This window comes from Numenius arquata, unplaced genomic scaffold (genome assembly GCF_964106895.1).
Source record: "Numenius arquata unplaced genomic scaffold, bNumArq3.hap1.1 HAP1_SCAFFOLD_1236, whole genome shotgun sequence".
Taxonomy (NCBI): Eukaryota; Metazoa; Chordata; class Aves; order Charadriiformes; family Scolopacidae; genus Numenius; species Numenius arquata.
The window spans coordinates 1-19,423 of NW_027414254.1; the positions used below are offsets into that span (position 1 = coordinate 1).

The window sequence follows — 19,423 nt, forward strand, 5'->3', positions numbered from 1 at the left end:
CCCGTATAGGGTGCCCCCCCCAAACTAACCCCCCCTTTTTTTTTCCTCTTGCCCCCCCCCTCCCATTTTACCCCCCAAATCCCCCCTCCCCACCCCCAGGGTGCCCCCCAGCCCCCCCCCCCCCCCCCACATAGCGACACCCCCCCCATATAGGGTGCCCCCCCCAAACTAACCCCCCCTTTTTTTTTCTCTTGCCCCCCCCCCCCCATTTTACCCCCCCTTTCCCACCCCCCCAGCCATGCCCCCCCCCAAATCCCCCCTCCCCACCCCCAGGGTGCCCCCCAGCCCCCCCCCCCCCCACATAGCGACCCCCCCCCCCCCCCCATATAGTGTGCCCCCCCCCAAACTAACCCCCCCCTTTTTTTTTCCTCTTGCCCCCCCCCCCTCCCATTTTACCCCCCAAATGCCCCCTCCCCACCCCCAGGGTGCCCCCCAGCCCCCCCCCCCCACATAGGGACCCCCCCCATGGGCTTCCCCCCCCCCTTATAGTGTGCCCCCCCCAAACTAACCCCCCCCTTTTTTTTTCCTCTTGCCCCCCCCCCTCCCATTTTACCCCCCAAATCCCCCCTCCCCACCCCCAGGGTGCCCCCCCATCGCCCCCCCACCCCACATAGGGACCCCCCCCATGGGCTCCCCCCCCCCCGTATAGGGTGCCCTCCCCCCAAACTAACCCCCCCCCCTTTTTTTTTTATCTCTTCCCCCCCCCCCCCAGCCATGGCGCCCCCCCGCTGCTCCCGCTGCCCCCCTCCCCGCCGCCCTCCGCCGCCCCCGCACGGCCGCCCCCCTCTGCCGCCCCTGTTTCCTCCAGGCCTTCGAGGCCGAAGCCGCCCGCGCCATCGTCGGTGACGTCACCGAGGGGGGGGGGACACACGGGGACCCCCACCCCCCCCACCGACACCCGGGGGGAGGCTTCTCCCTTTTTTTATCCCCCCCCCGCCTCCCCAAAACCCGGCTCCTCCATCGCCGTCGCCGCCTCGGGGGGGAAAGACTCCACCGTCCTCGCCCACCTCCTCTCCCAGTTAAACCAGCGCCGGGGCTGGGGTTACCGGTTGGTACTGGTGTCCGTGGACGAAGGCATCGAGGGCTACCGGGAGGAGGCGCTGGGAGCCGTCCGGCGGGGGAGGGGGGACCTCCCTTTACTGGTTTTGTCCCACCGGGAGCTTTTCGGCTGGAGCGTGGACCAGTTGGGAGCCAAACTGGGGAGAGGCAGCAGCCGCTGCACCTTCTGCGGGGTCTGGAGGAGGCAGGCGCTGGAGAGGGGGGCCCGCTTACTGGGAGTGGACTGGTTGGCTACTGGTAAGGAACCGGTGAGGCGCTGGGAGGGGGCTGGGAGGCGATGGGAGGGGTTAGGAGTGGACTGGGAGGCACTGGGAGGCACTGGGAGTGGACTGGGAGGCACTGGGAGTGGACTGGGAGGCACTAGGAGTGGACTGGGAGGCATTGGGAGTGGACTGGGAGGGATTGGGAGGCACTAGGAGTGGACTGGGAGGGACTGGGAATTGAGTGGGAGGCACTGGAGGGCACTGGGAGCGGACTGGGAGGGACTGGGAATTGACTGGGAGGGACCGGAGAGCACTGGAAGTGGACTGGGAGGGACTGGGGGGCACTGGGAGAACCTGGGAGTGGAGTGGGAGGGGACTGGGAGGTGCTGGAGAGAGGGGCCCGTTTACTGGGAGTGGACTGGTTGGCTACTGGTAAGGAACCGGTGAGGCGCTGGGAGGGGGCTGGGAGGTGATGGGAGGGGTTAGAAGTGGACTGGGAGGCACTGGGAGGCACTGGGAGTGGGCTGGAGGGCACTGGGAGTGGACTGGGAGGGACTGGGAATTGACTGGGAGGGACTGGAGAGCATTGGGAATGAACTGGGAATTGACTGGGAGGGAGTGAGGAGCACTGGGAGTGGATTGGGAATTGACTGGGAGGGGGCTGGGAGGGGTTAGGAGTGGACTGGGAGGCACTGGGAGTGGACTGGGAGGGACTGGGAATTGAGTGGGAGGCACTGGAGGGCACTGGGAGCGGACTGGGAGGGACTGGGAATTGACTGGGAGGGACCGGAGAGCACTGGAAGTGGACTGGGAGGGACTGGGGGGCACTGGGAGAACCTGGGAGTGGAGTGGGAGGGGACTGGGAGGTGCTGGAGAGAGGGGCCCGCTTACTGGGAGCGGACTGGTTGGCTACTGGTAAGGAACCGGTGAGGCGCTGGGAGGGGGCTGGGAGGCGATGGGAGGGGTTAGGAGTGGACTGGGAGGCACTGGGAGGCACTGGGAGTGGACTGGGAGGCACTGGGAATGGACTGGGAGATGACGGGAGGGGGCTGGGAGAGGTTAGGAGTGGACTGGGAGGCACTAGGAGTGGACTGGGAGGCACTGGGAGTGGACTGGGAGATGATGGGAGGGGGCTGGGGGGGGTTAGGAGTGGACTGGAAGGCACTGGGAGGCAGTGGGAGTGGGCTGGAGGGCACTGGGAGTGGACTGGGAGGGACTGGGAATTGACTGGGAAGGCCTGGGGGGCACTGGGAGTGGACTGGGAATTGACTGGGAGGGGGCTGGGAGGGGTTAGGAGTGGACTGGGAGGGACCGGAGAGCACTGGGAGTGGACTGGGAGTGGAGTGGGAGGGGACTGGGAGGTGCTGGAGAGAGGGGCCCGCTTACTGGGAGCGGACTGGTTGGCTACTGGTAAGGAACCGGTGAGGCGCTGGGAGGGGGCTGGGAGGCGATGGGAGGGGTTAGAAGTGGACTGGGAGGCACTGGGAGTGGACTGGGAGATACTGGGAGCTACTGGGAGGGGAACTGGGAGTCACTGGGAGTGATGGGGAGGTGCTGGAAAGAGACTGGGAAGCACTGGGGGGCACTGGGAAGGCACTGGGAGATACTGGGAGGAACTCGAGGGGAACTGGGGAGGACTGGGAGATACTGGGAGAGGAACTGGGAGTCACTGGGAGGTGCTGGAGAGGGACTGGGGAGCACTGGGGTCACTGGGAAGGCACTGGGAGGGACTCGAGGGGAACTGGGGGTCACTGGGAGGCACTGGGAGATAGTGGGAGGGCACTGGGAGATACTGGGAGGGACTCGAGGGGAACTGGGGAGGACTGGGAGATACTGGGAGGGGAACTGGGAGTCACTGGGAGGTGCTGGAGAGGGACTGGGGAGCACTGGGGTCACTGGGAAGGCACTGGGAGATACTGGGAGGGACTCGAGGGGAACTGGGGGTCACTGGGAGGCACTGGGAGATAGTGGGAGGGCACTGGGAGATACTGGGAGGGACTCGAGGGGAACTGGGGGTCACTGGGAGGCACTGGGAGATACTGGGAGGGGAACTGGGAGTCACTGGGAGGTGCTGGAGAGGGACTGGGGAGCACTGGGGGTCACTGGGAAGGCACTGGGAGATACTGGGAGGGACTCGAGGGGAACTGGGGAGGACTGGGAAATACTGGGAGGGGAACTGGGAGTCACTGGGAGGTGCTGGAGAGGGACTGGGGAGCACTGGGGGTCACTGGGAAGGCACGGGGAGGGACTCGAGGGGAACTGGAGAGCACTGGGAGGCACTGGGAGATACTGGGAGGGACTCGAGGGGAACTGGGGAGGACTGGGAGATACTGGGAGGGGAACTGGGAGTCACTGGGAGGTGCTGGAGAGGGACTGGGGAGCACTGGGGTCACTGGGAAGGCACTGGGAGATACTGGGAGGGACTCGAGGGGAACTGGGGAGGACTGGGAGATACTGGGAGGGGAACTGGGAGTCACTGGGAGGTGCTGGAGAGGGACTGGGGAGAACTGGGGTCACTGGGAAGACACGGGGAGGGACTCGAGGGGAACTGGGGGTCACTGGGAGGCACTGGGAGATACTGGGAGGGACTCGAGGGGAACTGGGGAACCCTGGGAAATACTGGGAGATACTGTGAGGAGAACTGGGAGTCACTGGGAGGTGCTGGATAGGGACTGGGAAGGCACTGGGAAGGCACTGGGAAGGTACTGGGAAGGTACTGGGAGGACACCGGGAGATACTGGGAGGGACTCAAGGGGAACTGGGGAACCCTGGGAAATACTGGGAGATACTGGGAGTCACTGGGAGATACTGGGAGGTGCTGGAGAGAGGCTGGGGAGCACTGGGGGTCACTGGGAGGCACTGGGAGATACTGGGATGGACTCGAGGGGACTGGGGAGCACTGGGAGATACTGGGAGGGGAACTGGGAGTCACTGGGAGGTGCTGGAGAGGGACTGGGGAGCACTGGGAGATACTGGGAGGGGAACTGGGAGTCACTGGGAGGTGCTGGAGAGGGACTGGGGAGCACTGGGGTCACTGGGAAGGCACTGGGAGGGACTCGAGGGGAACTGGGGGTCACTGGGAGGCACTGGGAGATAGTGGGAGGGCACTGGGAGATACTGGGAGGGACTCGAGGGGAACTGGGGAGCACTGGGAGATACTGGGAGGGGAACTGGGAGTCACTGGGAGGTGCTGGAGAGGGACTGGGGAGCACTGGGGTCACTGGGAAGGCACTGGGAGATACTGGGAGGGACTCGAGGGGAACTGGGGGTCACTGGGAGGCACTGGGAGGGGAACTGGGAGTCACTGGGAGGTGCTGGAGAGGGACTGGGGCGAAGGAGCACTGGGGGTTACTGGGAAGGCACTGGGAGATAGTGGGAGGGACTCCAGGGGAACTGGGGAGCCCTGGGAGATACTGTGAGGAGAACTGGGAGTCACTGGGAGATACTGGGAGGTGCTGGAGAGAGGCTGGGGAGCACTGGGGGTCACTGGGAAGGCACTGGGAGATACTGGGAGGGACTCGAGGGGAACTGGGGAGCACTGGGAGGCACTGGGAGATACTGGGAGGGGAACTGGGAGTCACTGGGAGGTGCTGGAGAGAGGCTGGGGAGCACTGGGGGTCACTGGGAAGGCACTGGGAGATACTGGGAGGGACTCAAGGGGAACTGGGGAGCACTGGGAGATACTGGGAGGGGAACTGGGAGTCACTGGGAGGTGCTGGAGAGGGACTGGGGAGCACTGGGGGTCACTGGGAAGGCACTGGGAGATACTGGGAGGGACTCAAGGGGAACTGGGGAGTACTGGGAGATACTGGGAGGGGAACTGGGAGTCACTGGGAGGTGCTGGAGAGGGACTGGGGAGCACTGGGGTCACTGGGAAGGCACTGGGAGAGACTGGGAGGGACTCGAGGGGAACTGGAGAGCCCTGGGAGATACTGTGAGGAGAACTGGGAGTCACTGGGAGATACTGGGATGGACTCGAGGGGACTGGGGAGCACTGGGAGATACTGGGAGATACTGGGAGGGGAACTGGGAGTCACTGGGAGGTGCTGGAGAGGGACTGGGGAGCGCTGGGGTCACTGGGAAGGCACTGGGAGATACTGGGAGGGACTCGAGGGGAACTGGGAGTCACTGGGAGGTGCTGGAGAGGGACTGGGGAGCGCTGGGGTCACTGGGAAGGCACTGGGAGATACTGGGAGGGACTCGAGGGGAACTGGGGAGCACTGGGAGATACTGGGAGGCACTGGGAGATACTGGGAGGGACTCGAGGGGAACTGGGGAGCCCTGGGGGATACTGGGAGGGGAACTGGGAGTCACTGGGAGGTGCTGAAGAGGGACTGGGGCGAAGGAGCACTGGGGGTTACTGGGAAGGCACTGGGAGATAGTGGGAGGGACTCCAGGGGAACTGGGGAGCCCTGGGAGATACTGTGAGGAGAACTGGGAGTCACTGGGAGATACTGGGAGGTGCTGGAGAGAGGCTGGGGAGCACTGGGGGTCACTGGGAGGCACTGGGAGATACTGGGATGGACTCGAGGGGACTGGGGAGCACTGGGAGATACTGGGAGGGGAACTGGGAGTCACTGGGAGGTGCTGGAGAGGGACTGGGGAGCACTGGGTTCACTGGGAAGGCACGGGGAGGGACTCGAGGGGAACTGGGAAGCACTGGGAGGCACTGGGAGATACTGGGAGGGACTCGAGGGGAACTGGGGAACCCTGGGAAATACTGGGAGATACTGTGAGGAGAACTGGGAGTCACTGGGAGATACTGGGAGGTGCTGGAGAGAGGCTGGGGAGCACTGGGGGTCACTGGGAAGGCACTGGGAGATACTGGGAGGGACTCGAGGGGAACTGGGGAGCACTGGGAGGCACTGGGAGATACTGGGAGGGGAACTGGGAGTCACTGGGAGGTGCTGGAGAGAGGCTGGGGAGCACTGGGGGTCACTGGGAGGCACTGGGAGATACTGGGATGGACTCGAGGGGACTGGGGAGCACTGGGAGATACTGGGAGGGGAACTGGGAGTCACTGGGAGGTGCTGGAGAGGGACTGGGGAGCGCTGGGGTCACTGGGAAGGCACTGGGAGATACTGGGAGGGACTCGAGGGGAACTGGGGGTCACTGGGAGGCACTGGGAGATAGTGGGAGGGCGCTGGGAGATACTGGGAGGGACTCGAGGGGAACTGGGGAGCACTGGGAGATACTGGGAGGGGAACTGGGAGTCACTGGGAGATACTGGGAGGTGCTGGAGAGAGGCTGGGGAGCACTGGGGGTCACTGGGAGGCACTGGGAGATACTGGGAGGGACTTGAGGGGAACTGGGGAGCACTGGGGGATACTGGGAGGGGAACTGGGGGTCACTGGGAAGGCACTGGGAGATACTGGGAGGCACTGGGAGACGCTGGCCATCCCCCAGGTCACAACGCCGATGACATCGCTGAGACCGTCCTCATGAACTTCCTGCGCGGGGACGTGGCCCGGCTCCGTCGTGCGGCCACCGAGGCCACCGGAGTGGCTACCGAGGCCACCGAGGTGGCTACTGAGGCCACCGGGGCCACCACGGCCCCAGGGGAGGCCACTGAGGCCACCAAGAGCCCCAGAAAGGGGTCCAAGAGGTCCGTGGCCACCAAGAAGTCCATGGGGGCCACCAAGAACCCTGTGGAGGCCACCAAGACCACCGTGGAGGCCACCAAAACCAACACGGGGGCCACCAAGATCTCCATGGTGGCCACCAAGAACCCCATGGAAACCACCGTGGAGGTTCCTGCGGCCTCTGTGGCCACCACGAAGCCCACGGTGGCCACCAAAGCCACCACGGAGGCCACCAAGAACCCCATGTGGACCACCAAGGACCCCATGGAGGCCACCAACACCACCATGGTGGCCACCAAGGACTCTGTGGAGACCACTGTGGAAGTCCCTGCGGCCTCTGTGGCCACCACGAAGCCCATGGTGGCCATCAAAGACCCCATGGAGGCCACCAACACCACCATGGTGGCCACCAAGGACTCCATGGTGGCCACTGAGACCACCAACACCACCATGGTGGCCACCAAGGACTCTGTGGAGGCCGCTATGGAGGTCCCTGCGGTCCCTGTGGCCACCACGAAGCCCACGGTGGCCATCAAAGACCCCATGGAGGCCACCAAGAGCACCATGGAGGCCACCAACACCACCATGGTGGCCACCAAGGACTCCATGGTGGCCACTGAGACCACCAACACCACCATGGTGGCCACCAAGGACTCTGTGGAGGCCGCTATGGAGGTCCCTGCGGTCCCTGTGGCCACCACGAAGCCCACGGTGGCCATCAAAGACCCCATGGAGGCCACCAAGAGCACCATGGAGGCCACCAACACCACCGTGGTGGCCAGCAAGGACTCCATGGTGGCCACTGAGACCACCAACACCACCATGGTGGCCACCAAGGACTCTGTGGAGGCCGCTATGGAGGTCCCTGCGGTCCCTGTGGCCACCACGAAGCCCACGGTGGCCACCAAAACCGCCATGGAGACCACCAAGACCTCCACGGAGACCACCGTGACAGTCCCTGTGGCCACCACGAACCCCACGGTGGCCACCACCACCCCTTTAGTGGCCACCCCAACCTCCGGGCGCGTTCCCACGCCCTCTCCTACCGCCCGGAAGATCTCACCGGCCACCGCTCCCTTCCCGGTGGCCACCCCACCACCAGGTGGCCACCTCAAGGTCTCCGGGCCACCGGTGGCCACCCCGTGGCCAGCCGTCCCCCGTTGCAAGCCCTTGAGACACGCCTACGAGAAGGAGATCGTCCTCTACGCCCACTTCAAGGGCTTGGACTACTTCAGCACCGAATGTGGCTACTCACCTCAAGCTTACCGTGGTCACGCCAGGAACCTCCTCAAAGATTTAGAAGCCACCCGGGCCAGTACGGTGGCCGCTTTGGGTCACTCGGGTCGACGGCTAGCGGTGGGACCCGAGGTGGCTACCAAAAAATTAGGGGGTTGTAGGAGGTGTGGCTTCGCTACTAGCCAAGGGCTCTGTAAGGCTTGCGTTCTCCTGGCCTCCTTGGAGAAAGGGCTACCTCGCTTGGGTTTGGGCAAGCGGGCGGTGGAGATGGCTAGCGAGCTGGAGGGCTTCTGGGCTGGTGACCGTCAAGGGGGTGGCTACCAAGATGGTGGTCACGGGGGTTGTTGTCATGGGGTTGGTGGCCACCAAGATGGTGGCCACGAGGTTGGGGGCCATGGGGCTAGTGGCTGTGGGGTTGGTGGCCATGGGGTTGGTGGCCACCAAGATGGTGGCCACGGGAGTGATGGCCATGGGGCTTGTTGCCATGGGGTTGGTGGCCCTGGAGATGGTGGCCACGGGGTTGGTGGCCACCAGGATGTTGGCTACCAGGATGGTGGCCCTGGGGCTAGTGGTCGTGGGGTTGGTGGCCATGGGGGTTGTTGTCATGGGGTTGGTGGCCACCAAGATGGTGGCCATGGGGCTTGTTGCCATGGGCTTGGTGGCCACCAGGATGGTGGCCACGGGGTTGGTGGCCCTGGAGATGGTGGCCATGGGGTTGGTGGCCACCAGGATGGTGGCCACGAGGTTGGGGGCCGTGGGGTTGGTGGCCATGGGGCTTGTTGCCGTGGGGTTGGTGGCCACAAGGATGGTGGCCGTGTGGCTAGTGGCCCTGGGGCTTGTTGCCACGGGGTTGGTGGCCACCAAGATGGTGGCCGTGGGGCTTGTTGCCATGGAGATGGTAGCCATGGGGACGGTGGCCACCAGGATGGTGGCCGTGGGGCTAGTGGCCCTGGGGCTTGTTGCCATGGGGATGGTAGCCACGGGGCTAGCGGCCGCCGTGGGTGTGGCCGGGGTGGAGGGGGCGTGGCCGAGGTGGAGGTGGTGGGCGGGGCCGGGGGGGCGGGGCTTCGGCGGGTGGTGGGGGTGGGGCGGGTGCGGGGGGCCCTCAACATCTGGGACTTCTGAGGGGGTGGGTGGGCGTGGCCTGAGGGGGGGCGTGGTCAACGGATGGGAGGCGTGGCTCGGGGGTTAAGCCACGCCCACATCCTCCCAAAGCCACGCCCCCTCAATGGGAGCTGGGATGTCATCAGTGCCCCCCCCCTCCCCGGGGGAGTGGGTGGGGCTTGGGGGGGGGGTGGGTGTGGCCAGGTATGCAAATGAGTGCATGGAGGGGGCGTGGCTATGCAAACGAGACCCCGCTCTTCGGAGAGGGGATGGTGAATAAAGGGCGTGTCTAAATGAGCTCGTTATGCAAATGAGGTGGGGGGGCTGGGGTTATGTTATGCAAATTAGGCCTCGTGGGGGGCGTGGCTATGCAAATTAAAGAGGAATCAGCAGCGTGGGGAGTGGGGTGGGTATGCAAATGAACTGCGGAGAGGGGGCGTGGTTATGCAAATTAGAGGGGGTGGGCAGGGGCCGGCCGCGCAAGGGTCTGGGGAGGGGGCGGGACCGGAATATGCAAATGAGGTAGGCGAGGGGGCGGGACTCGGTATGCAAATAAAAGGCGCCGCAGCCGCATGGGGAGCCGGTATGCAAATGAAGCAGGCGCCAGGGGCGGGGCTGCGTATGCAAATGAACCGCGGGGGGGAGCGAATCGGCGGAGGCCGCCGGCCCCGATATGCAAATGAGGCAGTGTCGCTAGGCGAATCGGCGGAGGCCGCGGGCCGGGATATGCAAATGAGGCGGCGGCGCGCCCCATTGGCTGCCGAGCCGAGCCGAGCGGCGGCGCCACGGCCCCGCCCCTTTCCGACCGGCGCGCTGACGTCATTTCCGGCGCGCCGACGGGGGGGAAAGGGGGGGAAGGCAAGATGTCGGGCCCGCGGCTGGAGCTGGGCCCCGCCAAGGAGCCGCTGGGGCTGGTGCGGGGCCTCCAGTGGGTGCGTACTGGGAGGGACTGGGAGCACTGGGAAGGACTGCGGGGGGGCACTGGGTATACTGGGAGGGGGTTGGGGGGGATTGGGATATACTGGGAGGGGCTGGGAAGGAACTGGGAGGGGGACTGGGGGCGACTGGGAGGGGCACTGGGTATACTGGGAGGGGACTGGGTTATACTGGGGGGGGTTGGGAAGGGACTGGGAGGGGCACTAGGTGTACTGGGAGGGTCTGGGACGGCACTGGGGGTTACTAGGATATACTGGGAGGGGCTGGGAAGGAACTGGGAGGGGGACTGGGGGCGACTGGGAGGGGCACTGGGTATATTGGGAGGGGACTGGGATATACTGGGGGGGGGCTAGGGGTGACGGGGGGGCACTGGGTATACTGGGAGGGGGTTGGGGGGGATTGGGATGTACTGGGAGGGCCTGTGGCGTTACTGGGAGGGGACTGGGACGGCACTGGGCGTTACTGGGAGGGGCACTGGATATAGTAGGACGGACTGGGATATACTGGGGGGGGCTGGGATGGGACTGGGAGGGGCACTGGGTGTACTGGGAGGGACTGGGGCAGCACTGGGGGTTACTGGGAGGGGACTGGGGGCGATTGGGAAGGGCACTGGGTATAGTGGGAGGGACTGGGATATACTGGGGGGGCTGGGAAGAAGCTGGGAGGGGACTGGGAGGAGCACTGGGGGTTACTGGGAGGGACTGGGATATACTGGGAGGGACTGGAGGGGCACTGGATACACTGGGAGGGGGCTGGGAAGGAACTGGGAGGGGACTGGGATGGCACTGGGATATACTGGGAGGGGCACTGGGTATACTTGGAGGGACTGGGATATACTGGGGGGGGCTGGGAAGAGCACTGAGGGTTACTGGGAGGGGACTGGGACATACTGGGAGGGGACTGGGAGGGACTGGGATATACTGGAGGGGGCTGGGAGAGGATTGGGGGGGACTGGGAGGGGCATTGGGTATACTGGGAGGGACTGGGATATACTGGGAGGGGATTTGGGGAGGGCTGGGAGGCAGCTGGAGCTTACTGGGGGGGCTGGGAAGGAGCTGGGAGGGGACTTGGGGTTGGGAGGGGACTGGGCAGGGCACTGGGTATACTGGGAGCGACTGAGATATACTGGGAAGGGATTTGGGGGGCACTGGGGGTTACTGGGGGTGACTAGGATATACTGGGAGGGGACTGGGATGGCTCTGGGGGTTACTGGGAGGGATTGGGGGTGATTGGGATATACTGGGAGGGAGACTGGGATATACTGGGAGGGAGACTGGGATATACTGGGGGAGCTGGGAGGGGATTGGGATGGTACTGGGGGTTCCTGGGAGGCAGTGGGAGGGGCACTGGGTATACCGGGAGGGACTGGGATATACTGGGAGGGGACTTGGGGGGGTTGGGAGGGGACTGGGATGGCACTGGCGGTTACTGGGAGGGACTGGGGGCGACTGGGAGGGGCACTGGGTATACTGGGAGGGACTGGGATATACTGGGGGGGGTTGGGAAGGGACTGGGAGGGCAACTGGGAGGGACTGGGATGGACTGGGAGGGGGTTGCGGGGGGTTGGGATATACTGCGAGGCGGCTGAGTGTTACTGGGAGGGAACTGGGATGTACTGGGAGGGACTGGGGGGAAACTGGGAGGGACTGGGAGCCTTCCTGAGGTTGCGCTGGAATCCGGGTTCAATTAAAATTTGAGTTTTTAGGGTTAAAAGTGAAGGGAAAAGTGAAAGTGAAAAGGAGTTTTAAAATTGGAGGAAACGAGGGGAATTTTGAAAGCGAAAGTGAAATTTCGGAAAAGGTTCGAAAAGCGAAAGTGGGATTTTTAGGGAAGCGAAGTTGGAAAAGCGAAAGCGGAGCTGGGAAAGTAAAAAGGGAGTTTCCGATAAAAGCGGAAAAGCGAAAGTGAAATTTTGAAAAAGGCGAGTTTAGAAAGGGAAAGGGAAATTCGGGAAAGACGTTGAAAAAGTGAAAGTGAAATTAAAAAAAGTGAAATTTAAAATGGGAAAATGGAATTTAAAAAAAAAAACAGTTCAAACCTTTTCCTCAAATTAATTTTTTGGGTGAAAATCCCCTTTTTTGACCCGCCGTTTAGATTTAAAAATTCAAATAAAATTTACAAATTTGAAAAATTAGAATTAAAAAAAATCCATTTTTTGTTTATTTTTTCCCCAATAATTCAAATTCGGGGGGATTTTTGCCTCACGAATTTTTAAAACTATTTTTGGGTGAAAAATCCTCCTTTTGAGCTATTTTTTCCCTGGCCGTTTAGATTTGAAAATTCAAATAAAATTTCAAACTTTGGAAAAATAAAATTTAAAAATGTGTATTTCCTTAATTTTTCTCCCAATAACTCAAATTTTGGGTTTCTTTTTGCTTCACGAATTTTTAAAATTATTTTGGGATGGAAATCCCCCTTTTGACCCGTTTTTTTCCTGGCTGTTTAGATTTAAAAATTGGAATAAAATTTGCAAATTTGAAAAATTAGAATTAAAAAAAAATCCATTATTTGCTTATTTCTCCCCCAATAATTCAAAATTGGGGGGGATTTTTGCCTCAAGAATTTTTAAAATTATTTTTGGGTGAAAATTCCGTTTTTGACCCGTTTTTTCCCTGTTTAGATTTGAAAATTCAAATAAAATTTGAAAAATTTGGAAAATTAAAATTAAAAAAAAAGTGTATTTCCTTTATTTTTCCCCCAATAATTCACATTTAGGGGATTTTTGCCTCGCGAATTTTTAAAATTATTTTTGGGTGAAAACCCCCCTTTTGACCCGTTTTTTCCTTGGCTGTTTAGATTTAAGAATTCAAATAAAATTTGAAAAATTTGGAAAATTAGAATTAAAAAAATGGGTATTTCTTTTATTTGTCCCTCAATAACTCAAATTTTGGGGGATTTTTTTGGGGGGGGATTTTTGCCTCATGAATTTTTAAAATTTAAAAAAAAAAAAAAAATCCTCCTTTTGACTCATTTTTTCCCTGGCCGTTTAGATTTGAAAATTCAAATAAGATTTCAAAATTTGGAAAATTAAATTCCTTTTTTATTTCTTTTTCCCCCAATAATTTAAGTTTTGGGGGATTTGGGGGGGGGATTTTTGCCAACAATTTTTTTTTAAATTATTTTTGGGTGAAAATGCTGGTTTTAGCCCATTTTTTCCCTGAGCGTTTAGATTTGAAAATTCAAATAAAATTTCAAAATTTGAAATATTAATGTTAAAATCCATTTTTTATTTATTTCTCCCCCAATAATTTAAATTTGGGGGGGGATTTTTCCCCAATAAATTTGCTTAGAATTATTTTTTGGGTGAAAATCCTGTTTTTGACCTATTTTCCCCCCGACCGCTTAGATTTGAAAACTCAAGCAAATTTAAAAAATTTGAAAAATTAGTATTAAATCTATTTTTTATTCATTTTTTCCCCAATAATTCGAATTTGGGGGGGGATTTTTGCCTAATGCATTTTTTTGAAATTATTTTTTGGGTGGAAATCCCTTTTTTCACCCATTTTTTTCCCGGCCGTTTAGATTTGAAAATTCAAATAAAATTTCAAAATTTGAAAAACTAATATTAAACCCATTTTTTGTTCATTTTTTCCCCCAAAATTCAAATTTCTGGAGAATTTTTTGGGGGGATTTTTCCCTAATGAATTTTTTTAATTATTTTTTGGGGGAAAAATCTCCTTTTTTGACCTTTTTTTGCCAGTTTTTCTCCATTTTCGCCTTCGCCACCTGCGGGGGTTACGGGGGGGCCGTCTCCTTCCGCATCAGCTGCAACGGCCAATCAAACGCCACCGTCACCGCCTCCTTCGCCTACCCCTTCCGGTAAGCCCCTCCCACCTCCCTGCTGATTGGCCGATGGGAGGGTGAGGTGGGCGGAGCCTCGGGGGGGGGGGGGGGGAGTGAGGGGGGCAGCCCGAAGATCTGATTGGTCAGATCGGGGGGGGGAGCCTCGGGGGGGGGGGGGGGGGAGTGGGTGGTGGTGGGAGGAACCACGTGGTTGGCCAATCGGAGGGGTGGGGCTGGTGGGCGGGGTCTGGAGGAGCCAATGGGATCTCTTGGGGGGGGTGGGGTCATGTGTAAGCCAATCAGCAGCTGGGTGGGGGCGTGGCCAAGGGAGGTCTGGGAAGGGACTGGAGATGGTTGAAGGTCCAAGAAGGTCCTTCAAAGATGGACGGGGAGGAGAAGGAACAGTCGGGTTGGGGAGGCCTAGGGTTGGCCAACCGGAAGCTGGAGGACGTGGGGGTTGGCCAGTGGGGTGCTGGGAAGGGTCTGGAGGTGGTTGAAGGTCCAAGAAGGTCCAAGAAGATCTAGAAAGTCAATCAAAAGTGGAGGGGGAGGAGAAGAAAAACACAAGTTGGGTTGGAGAGGTCTAGAGTTGGCCAACCAGAATTTGTAGGACAGGAGCGATGGACAATGGAGGTCTGAGAAGGGTCTGGAGGTGGTTGAAGGTCCAAGAAGGTCCAAGAAGATCTAGAAAGTCGATCAAAAGCGGAGGGGAAGGAGACGAAAAACACAAGTTGGGTTGGAGAGGTCTAGAGTTGGCCAACCAGAATTTGTAGGACAGGAGCGATGGACAATGGAGGTCTGAGAAGGGTCTGGAGTTGGTTGAAGGCCCAAGAAGGTCCAAGAAGATCTAGAAAGTCGATCAAAAGCGGAGGGGAAGGAGAAGAAAAACGCAAGTTGGGTTGGAGAGGTCTAGAGTTGGCCAAGCAGAATTTGTAGGACAGGAGCGATGGACAATGGAGGTCTGAGAAAGGTCTGGAGGTGGTTGAAAGTCCAAGAAGATCCCTCAAAGATGGATGGGGTGGACAAAAGAAGGAAGAGTTGGGTTGGAGAGGTTTAGGGTTGGCCAATCAGAACTCGTAGAACATGAGTGTTGGACAGTGGAGATCTGGGAAGGTCCAAGAAGGTCCTTCAAATACAGATGGGGTGGAGAACAGAAGGAGGAGGTGGGTTGGAGAGGTCTCCAGTTGGCCAACCCAAAGCTCTGGAGATGTTTGAGGGTCGAGGAGAGGACAAGAATGTCTTCTTCAAGGTAGATGATGAAAAGGAGGGAGGTGGACGTTGGGTGAGATCCATAGAGGCGTCCAACCAACATCTGTAGGACACGATTGGAGGACCTTGGGGTGGGGACGCGGGTAGGAGAGGATCTTCTGAGCCACCACCTTGGCGTTCTCCAGGTTGAACCACGCCGTCTTCACGCCTTCCTTGACCAACCTGTGTAACAAGACGTGGCCAGAAGATGTCCACCTGGTGGGCGACTTCTCCTCCTCGGCCCAGTTCTTCGTGACGGTGGCCGTCTTGGCCTTCCTCTACAGCATGGTGGCCCTCGGCCTCTACCTGGGCTACCTCCACCTCTACCGTGGGGCTGGTGGGAAGCTGCCCCTGGTGGTGAGTCCATCCTGGTCTTCTCCGTCTGTCCATGTGTCCATCTTGGTCTTCATCCATCTATCTATTCTGGTGTTCTTCATCCATCTTGATGTTCTTCATCCATCCTGGTCTTCATCCATCTATCCATCCATCCACGTATCTATTCATCCGCCTTGGTCTTCTTCGTCCGCCTTGGTCTTCTTCGTCCGCCTTGGTCTTCATCCATCTTGGTTTTCTGCATCCATCTATCTTGGTCTTGTTCATCCATGCATCCATCCTGGTTTTCTCTATCCCTCCGTATGTCCATCCTTGTGTTCTTCATTCCTCCATCCTGGTCTTCTCCATCCCACCACGCAGTCACCCAGGTCTTCTCCATCCCTTCACCCACTCGCCCAGGTTTTCTTCACCCACCCAGGTCTTCTCTCTCCATCCATCCTGGTCTTCTCCATCCCTCTACATACCTACCAAGGTCTTCACCCATCCAAGTTTTCTCCACCCACCGAGGTCTTCTTCTCCATCCATCCATCCATCCATCCATCCATCCATCCATCCATCCATCCACCAACTTAGGTCTTCTCCATCCACCCAGATCTTCTCCATCCCTCCGTCCTGGTCTTCTCCATCCCCCCAGGTCTTCTCCATTTCTCCATCCCCCCAGGTCTTCTCCATTTCTCCATCCCCCCAGGTCTTCTCCATTTCTTCATCCCCCCAGGTCTTCTCCATCCTTTCATCCTGGTCTTCTCCACACATCCAGATCTTCTCCATCCATCCATCCATCCATCCATCCATCCATCCATCCACCAACTTAGGTCTTCTCCATCCACCCAGATCTTCTCCATCCCTCCGTCCTGGTCTTCTCCATCCCCCCAGGTCTTCTTCATTTCTCCATCCCCCCAGGTCTTCTCCATCCTTTCATCCTGGTCTTCTCCACACATCCAGATCTTCTCCATCCCTCCATCCTGGTCTTGTCCCCCCACCCAGGTCTTCTCCATCCCTCCGTCCTGGTCTTCTCCATCCACCCAGATCTTCTGCATTCCTCCATCCTGGTCTTCTTCATCTACCCAAGTCTTCTCCATCCTTTCATCCTGGTCTTTTCCACACATCCAGATCTTCTCCATTCCTCCATCCTGGTCTTCTTCACCCACCCAGGTCTTCTTTGCCCACACGGATCTTCTTCATTGCTCCATCCTGGTCTTTTCTACCCATCCAGGTCTTTTCTATCCATCCACTCACCTAGGTGTTCTCCATCTGTTCATGCACCCATCCAGGTCTTCTTCATTTGTCCACCCACCCATCCAGATCTTCTCTATCCACCCATCCAGGTCTTCTCAATCCATTTTTCCATCCTGGTTTTCTCCACCCCCCTGTCCAGGTCTTATCCATCCATCCATCCATCCATCCATCCATCCATCCATCCATCCATCCAGATCTTCTCTATCCACCCATCCAGGTCTTCTCAATCCATTTTTCCATCCTGGTTTTCTCCACCCCCCCGTCCAGGTCTTCTCCATCCATCCATCCATCCATTCATCCATCCATCCATCCATCCACCCACCCACCCACCAACTCAGGTGTTTTCCATCCACCCAGATTTTCTTCATCCACCCAGATCTTTTCTATCCACCCATCCTGGTCTTCTCTATCCACCCAGATGTTCTTCATCCATTCATCCTGGTTTTCTCCACGCATCCAGATCTTCTCCATCCCTCCATCCAGGTCTTCTTCACCCACCCATCCAGGTCTTCTTCACCCACCCATCCAGGTCTTCTTCATCCATCCACTTACCCAGGTTTTCTCCACCCACCCACCCATCAAGGTCTTCTGCTCCCACCCCCTACCCCATGGTTGGGTGAAAACCCATCTGGTTGACCCACAGCTCCCCCAGTACCCTGTAGGTTCTCCCCGAGGTGGCCCCCCATGCCTTGGTCTCCAACTCCCATCACCCTTTGGGGTTCCCCACCCCCTTGTGGGACATCATGAGACTTATAGTCTTAGTCCTGCCCCCCATATGTGGGGCGAGGGACCCGGGGAGGGGGGGGCTTTGGGAGGTGGGGGGACCTTTTGGGGGGGTCAATAACCCACCTCTGAACTTATCTCCTGCTGCTGCCGTGGACAGGACACGGGGTAAGTGTCCCCCCCAAATTTTGGGGGGGTTCCCCACCCACCCAGATCCCAATACCCCATTTTTCACCCCAAATTTGTGGGAGGGAGGGGGGGGAGAAGAAGGGACAACCTAGGCCCTGGGGGCAAGAATTGGGGTGTCCCCCCCAGATCTGTAGAACTTGGGGGTCCACCAGGATTGTCCTCTCCAGCCCCCCAAATTTTGGGATCCCCCCCCAGGTCTAAGACTTGGGGGTCCAGCACGATTGTCCTCTCCTGTCCCCCAAGTTTTGGGGTCCCCCCCAGGTCTGAGACTTGGGGGTCCACCATGATTGTTTTCTCCTGCCCCCCAAGTTTTGGGGTCCCCCCCAAGTCTGTAGAACTTGGTGGTCCACCACGATTGTCCTCTCCAGCCCCCCAAGTCTTGGGGTTCCCCCCAAGTCCATAGAACTTTGGGGTCCACCACGATTGTCCTCTTCTGCCCCTCAAGTTTTGGGATCCTCCCCAAGTCTGTAGAACTTGGGGGTCCACCACGATCGTCCTCTCCGGCCCCCCAGCTTTTTGGGTGCCCCACATCTCCCTCCCCCCTGTTCCTCCCTCATTTTTGGGGTCCCCCTTAACTCTCCTTTGATGTCCTCCCCTTCAGGACTTCTTGGCCACTGTGGCCTTCTCCTTCCTGTGGCTGGTGAGCTCCTCAGCCTGGGCCAAGGCCCTGACGGACGTCAAGACCTCCACGAGGGCCCCCCTGCCCCACTGCCAGCCCCCCGCCGTGGCCTGTTTCCCCGCGGGGGTCACCCCCATGGGGTCCCTCAACGTCTCTGTGGTGGGTCTTCGGGGTGGAGTGGGACACAGCTGAGCTGGGGGGTGGTGGTTGAGGGACCTCTTGAAGGTCAGATGGTTGAGGAATCTCTTGAGGAACCTCTTGGAGGTCCAAGGAGTTGAGGAACCTCTTGGAGGTCCAAGGAGTTGAGGAACCTCTTGGAGGTCCAAGGAGTTGAGGAACTTCTTGGAGGTCCAAGGAGTTGAGGAACCTCTTGAAGGTCAAAGGGTTGAGGAACCTCTTGGAGGTCAAGGGCTTGAGGAACCCCTTGAAGGTCCAAGGGCTTGAGGAACCCCTTGAGGGTTAAAGGCTTGAGGAAGCCCTTGAAGGTCCAAGGGCTTGAGGGACCTCTTGGAGGTCAGGGGCTTGAGGGACCTCTTGGAGGTCCAAGGGGGTTGAGGGACCAAGGGGTTGAGGAACCTCTTGAAGTTCTGGTGGTTGAGGAACATCCTGAAGGCCAGGAACCTCGAGGAACCTTGAAGAAACCAAGGCTCAATTATGGAGTTGGACGTTGGGGGGCTGGTGGGTGGATCTTGGTGGTATCTGGGGGGGGTTTGGTGGCTTCTGGGGGGCGCGGGGTGGGGGGGGAACTGAGGCAGGATTTGATGGTGACCCTTCTCATCTCCTCCTCTTCATCCCCCAGATCTTCGGCTTTCTCAACCTGGTCCTTTGGCTCGGCAGCTCCTGGTTCGTCTACAAGGAGACCAACTTCCACCGCCCCGCCCCTCCCCCCGCCGCCCCAGGCCCCGCCCCCATGTAACCCCTCCCTCACCCCCCCTTCCCATCATCCTCTTCTCCACCTCCTGCTTGTCCCCGGCGCTGTCTCAGGGCCCTTTTCCTGGGAGATGCCACCAGACCCCCTTTTTTGGGGGTTTTGGGGGGTTTTGGGTTGTTTTTTTGGTGTTTTTGGGGTGTTTTGGGGGGTTTTGCAAAATTTGGTGTGTTTTGGGGCATTTTGGGCTGGGTTGTGGGTTTTTTTTTAAGCTTATTTTATTGGCTGTTGGGAGGTGCCAGTG

The 19,423-nt window shown here is 58.6% G+C and overlaps 2 protein-coding genes across 2 annotated transcripts; both read left to right on the forward strand.

The window, feature by feature from the left end:
- Positions 1 to 712: 712 nt before the first annotated feature.
- On the forward strand, positions 713 to 8,371 carry CTU1 (cytosolic thiouridylase subunit 1; the record flags this gene model as incomplete). Its single annotated transcript, XM_074167055.1, has 4 exons — positions 713 to 838; positions 909 to 1,296; positions 6,669 to 6,763; positions 7,961 to 8,371. Coding segments are annotated over 4 exons (1,020 nt in total), but the record flags the coding sequence as incomplete, so codon positions are not given.
- Positions 8,372 to 10,047: 1,676 nt separating this feature from the next.
- Positions 10,048 to 19,167, forward strand: LOC141477883 (synaptophysin-like protein 1). Its single transcript, XM_074167056.1, has 5 exons — positions 10,048 to 10,116; positions 13,821 to 13,939; positions 15,298 to 15,508; positions 18,234 to 18,410; positions 19,051 to 19,167. Exons 1-5 carry the CDS (start codon positions 10,048 to 10,050, stop codon positions 19,165 to 19,167), a joined length of 693 nt encoding a protein of 230 aa, XP_074023157.1.
- The last annotated feature ends 256 nt before the right edge of the window (positions 19,168 to 19,423 follow it).

Coding starts and splice junctions, on each gene's coding strand:
- LOC141477883 (XM_074167056.1), top strand. CDS start 10,048: ATGTCGGGCCCGCGGCTGGAGCTGGGCCCCGCCAAGGAGCCGCTGGGG. Junction 10,117..13,820: donor TGGTGCGGGGCCTCCAGTGG/GTGCGTACTGGG, acceptor TTTTTTTGCCAG/TTTTTCTCCATTTTCGCCTT. Junction 18,411..19,050: donor GGTCCCTCAACGTCTCTGTG/GTGGGTCTTCGG, acceptor TTCATCCCCCAG/ATCTTCGGCTTTCTCAACCT.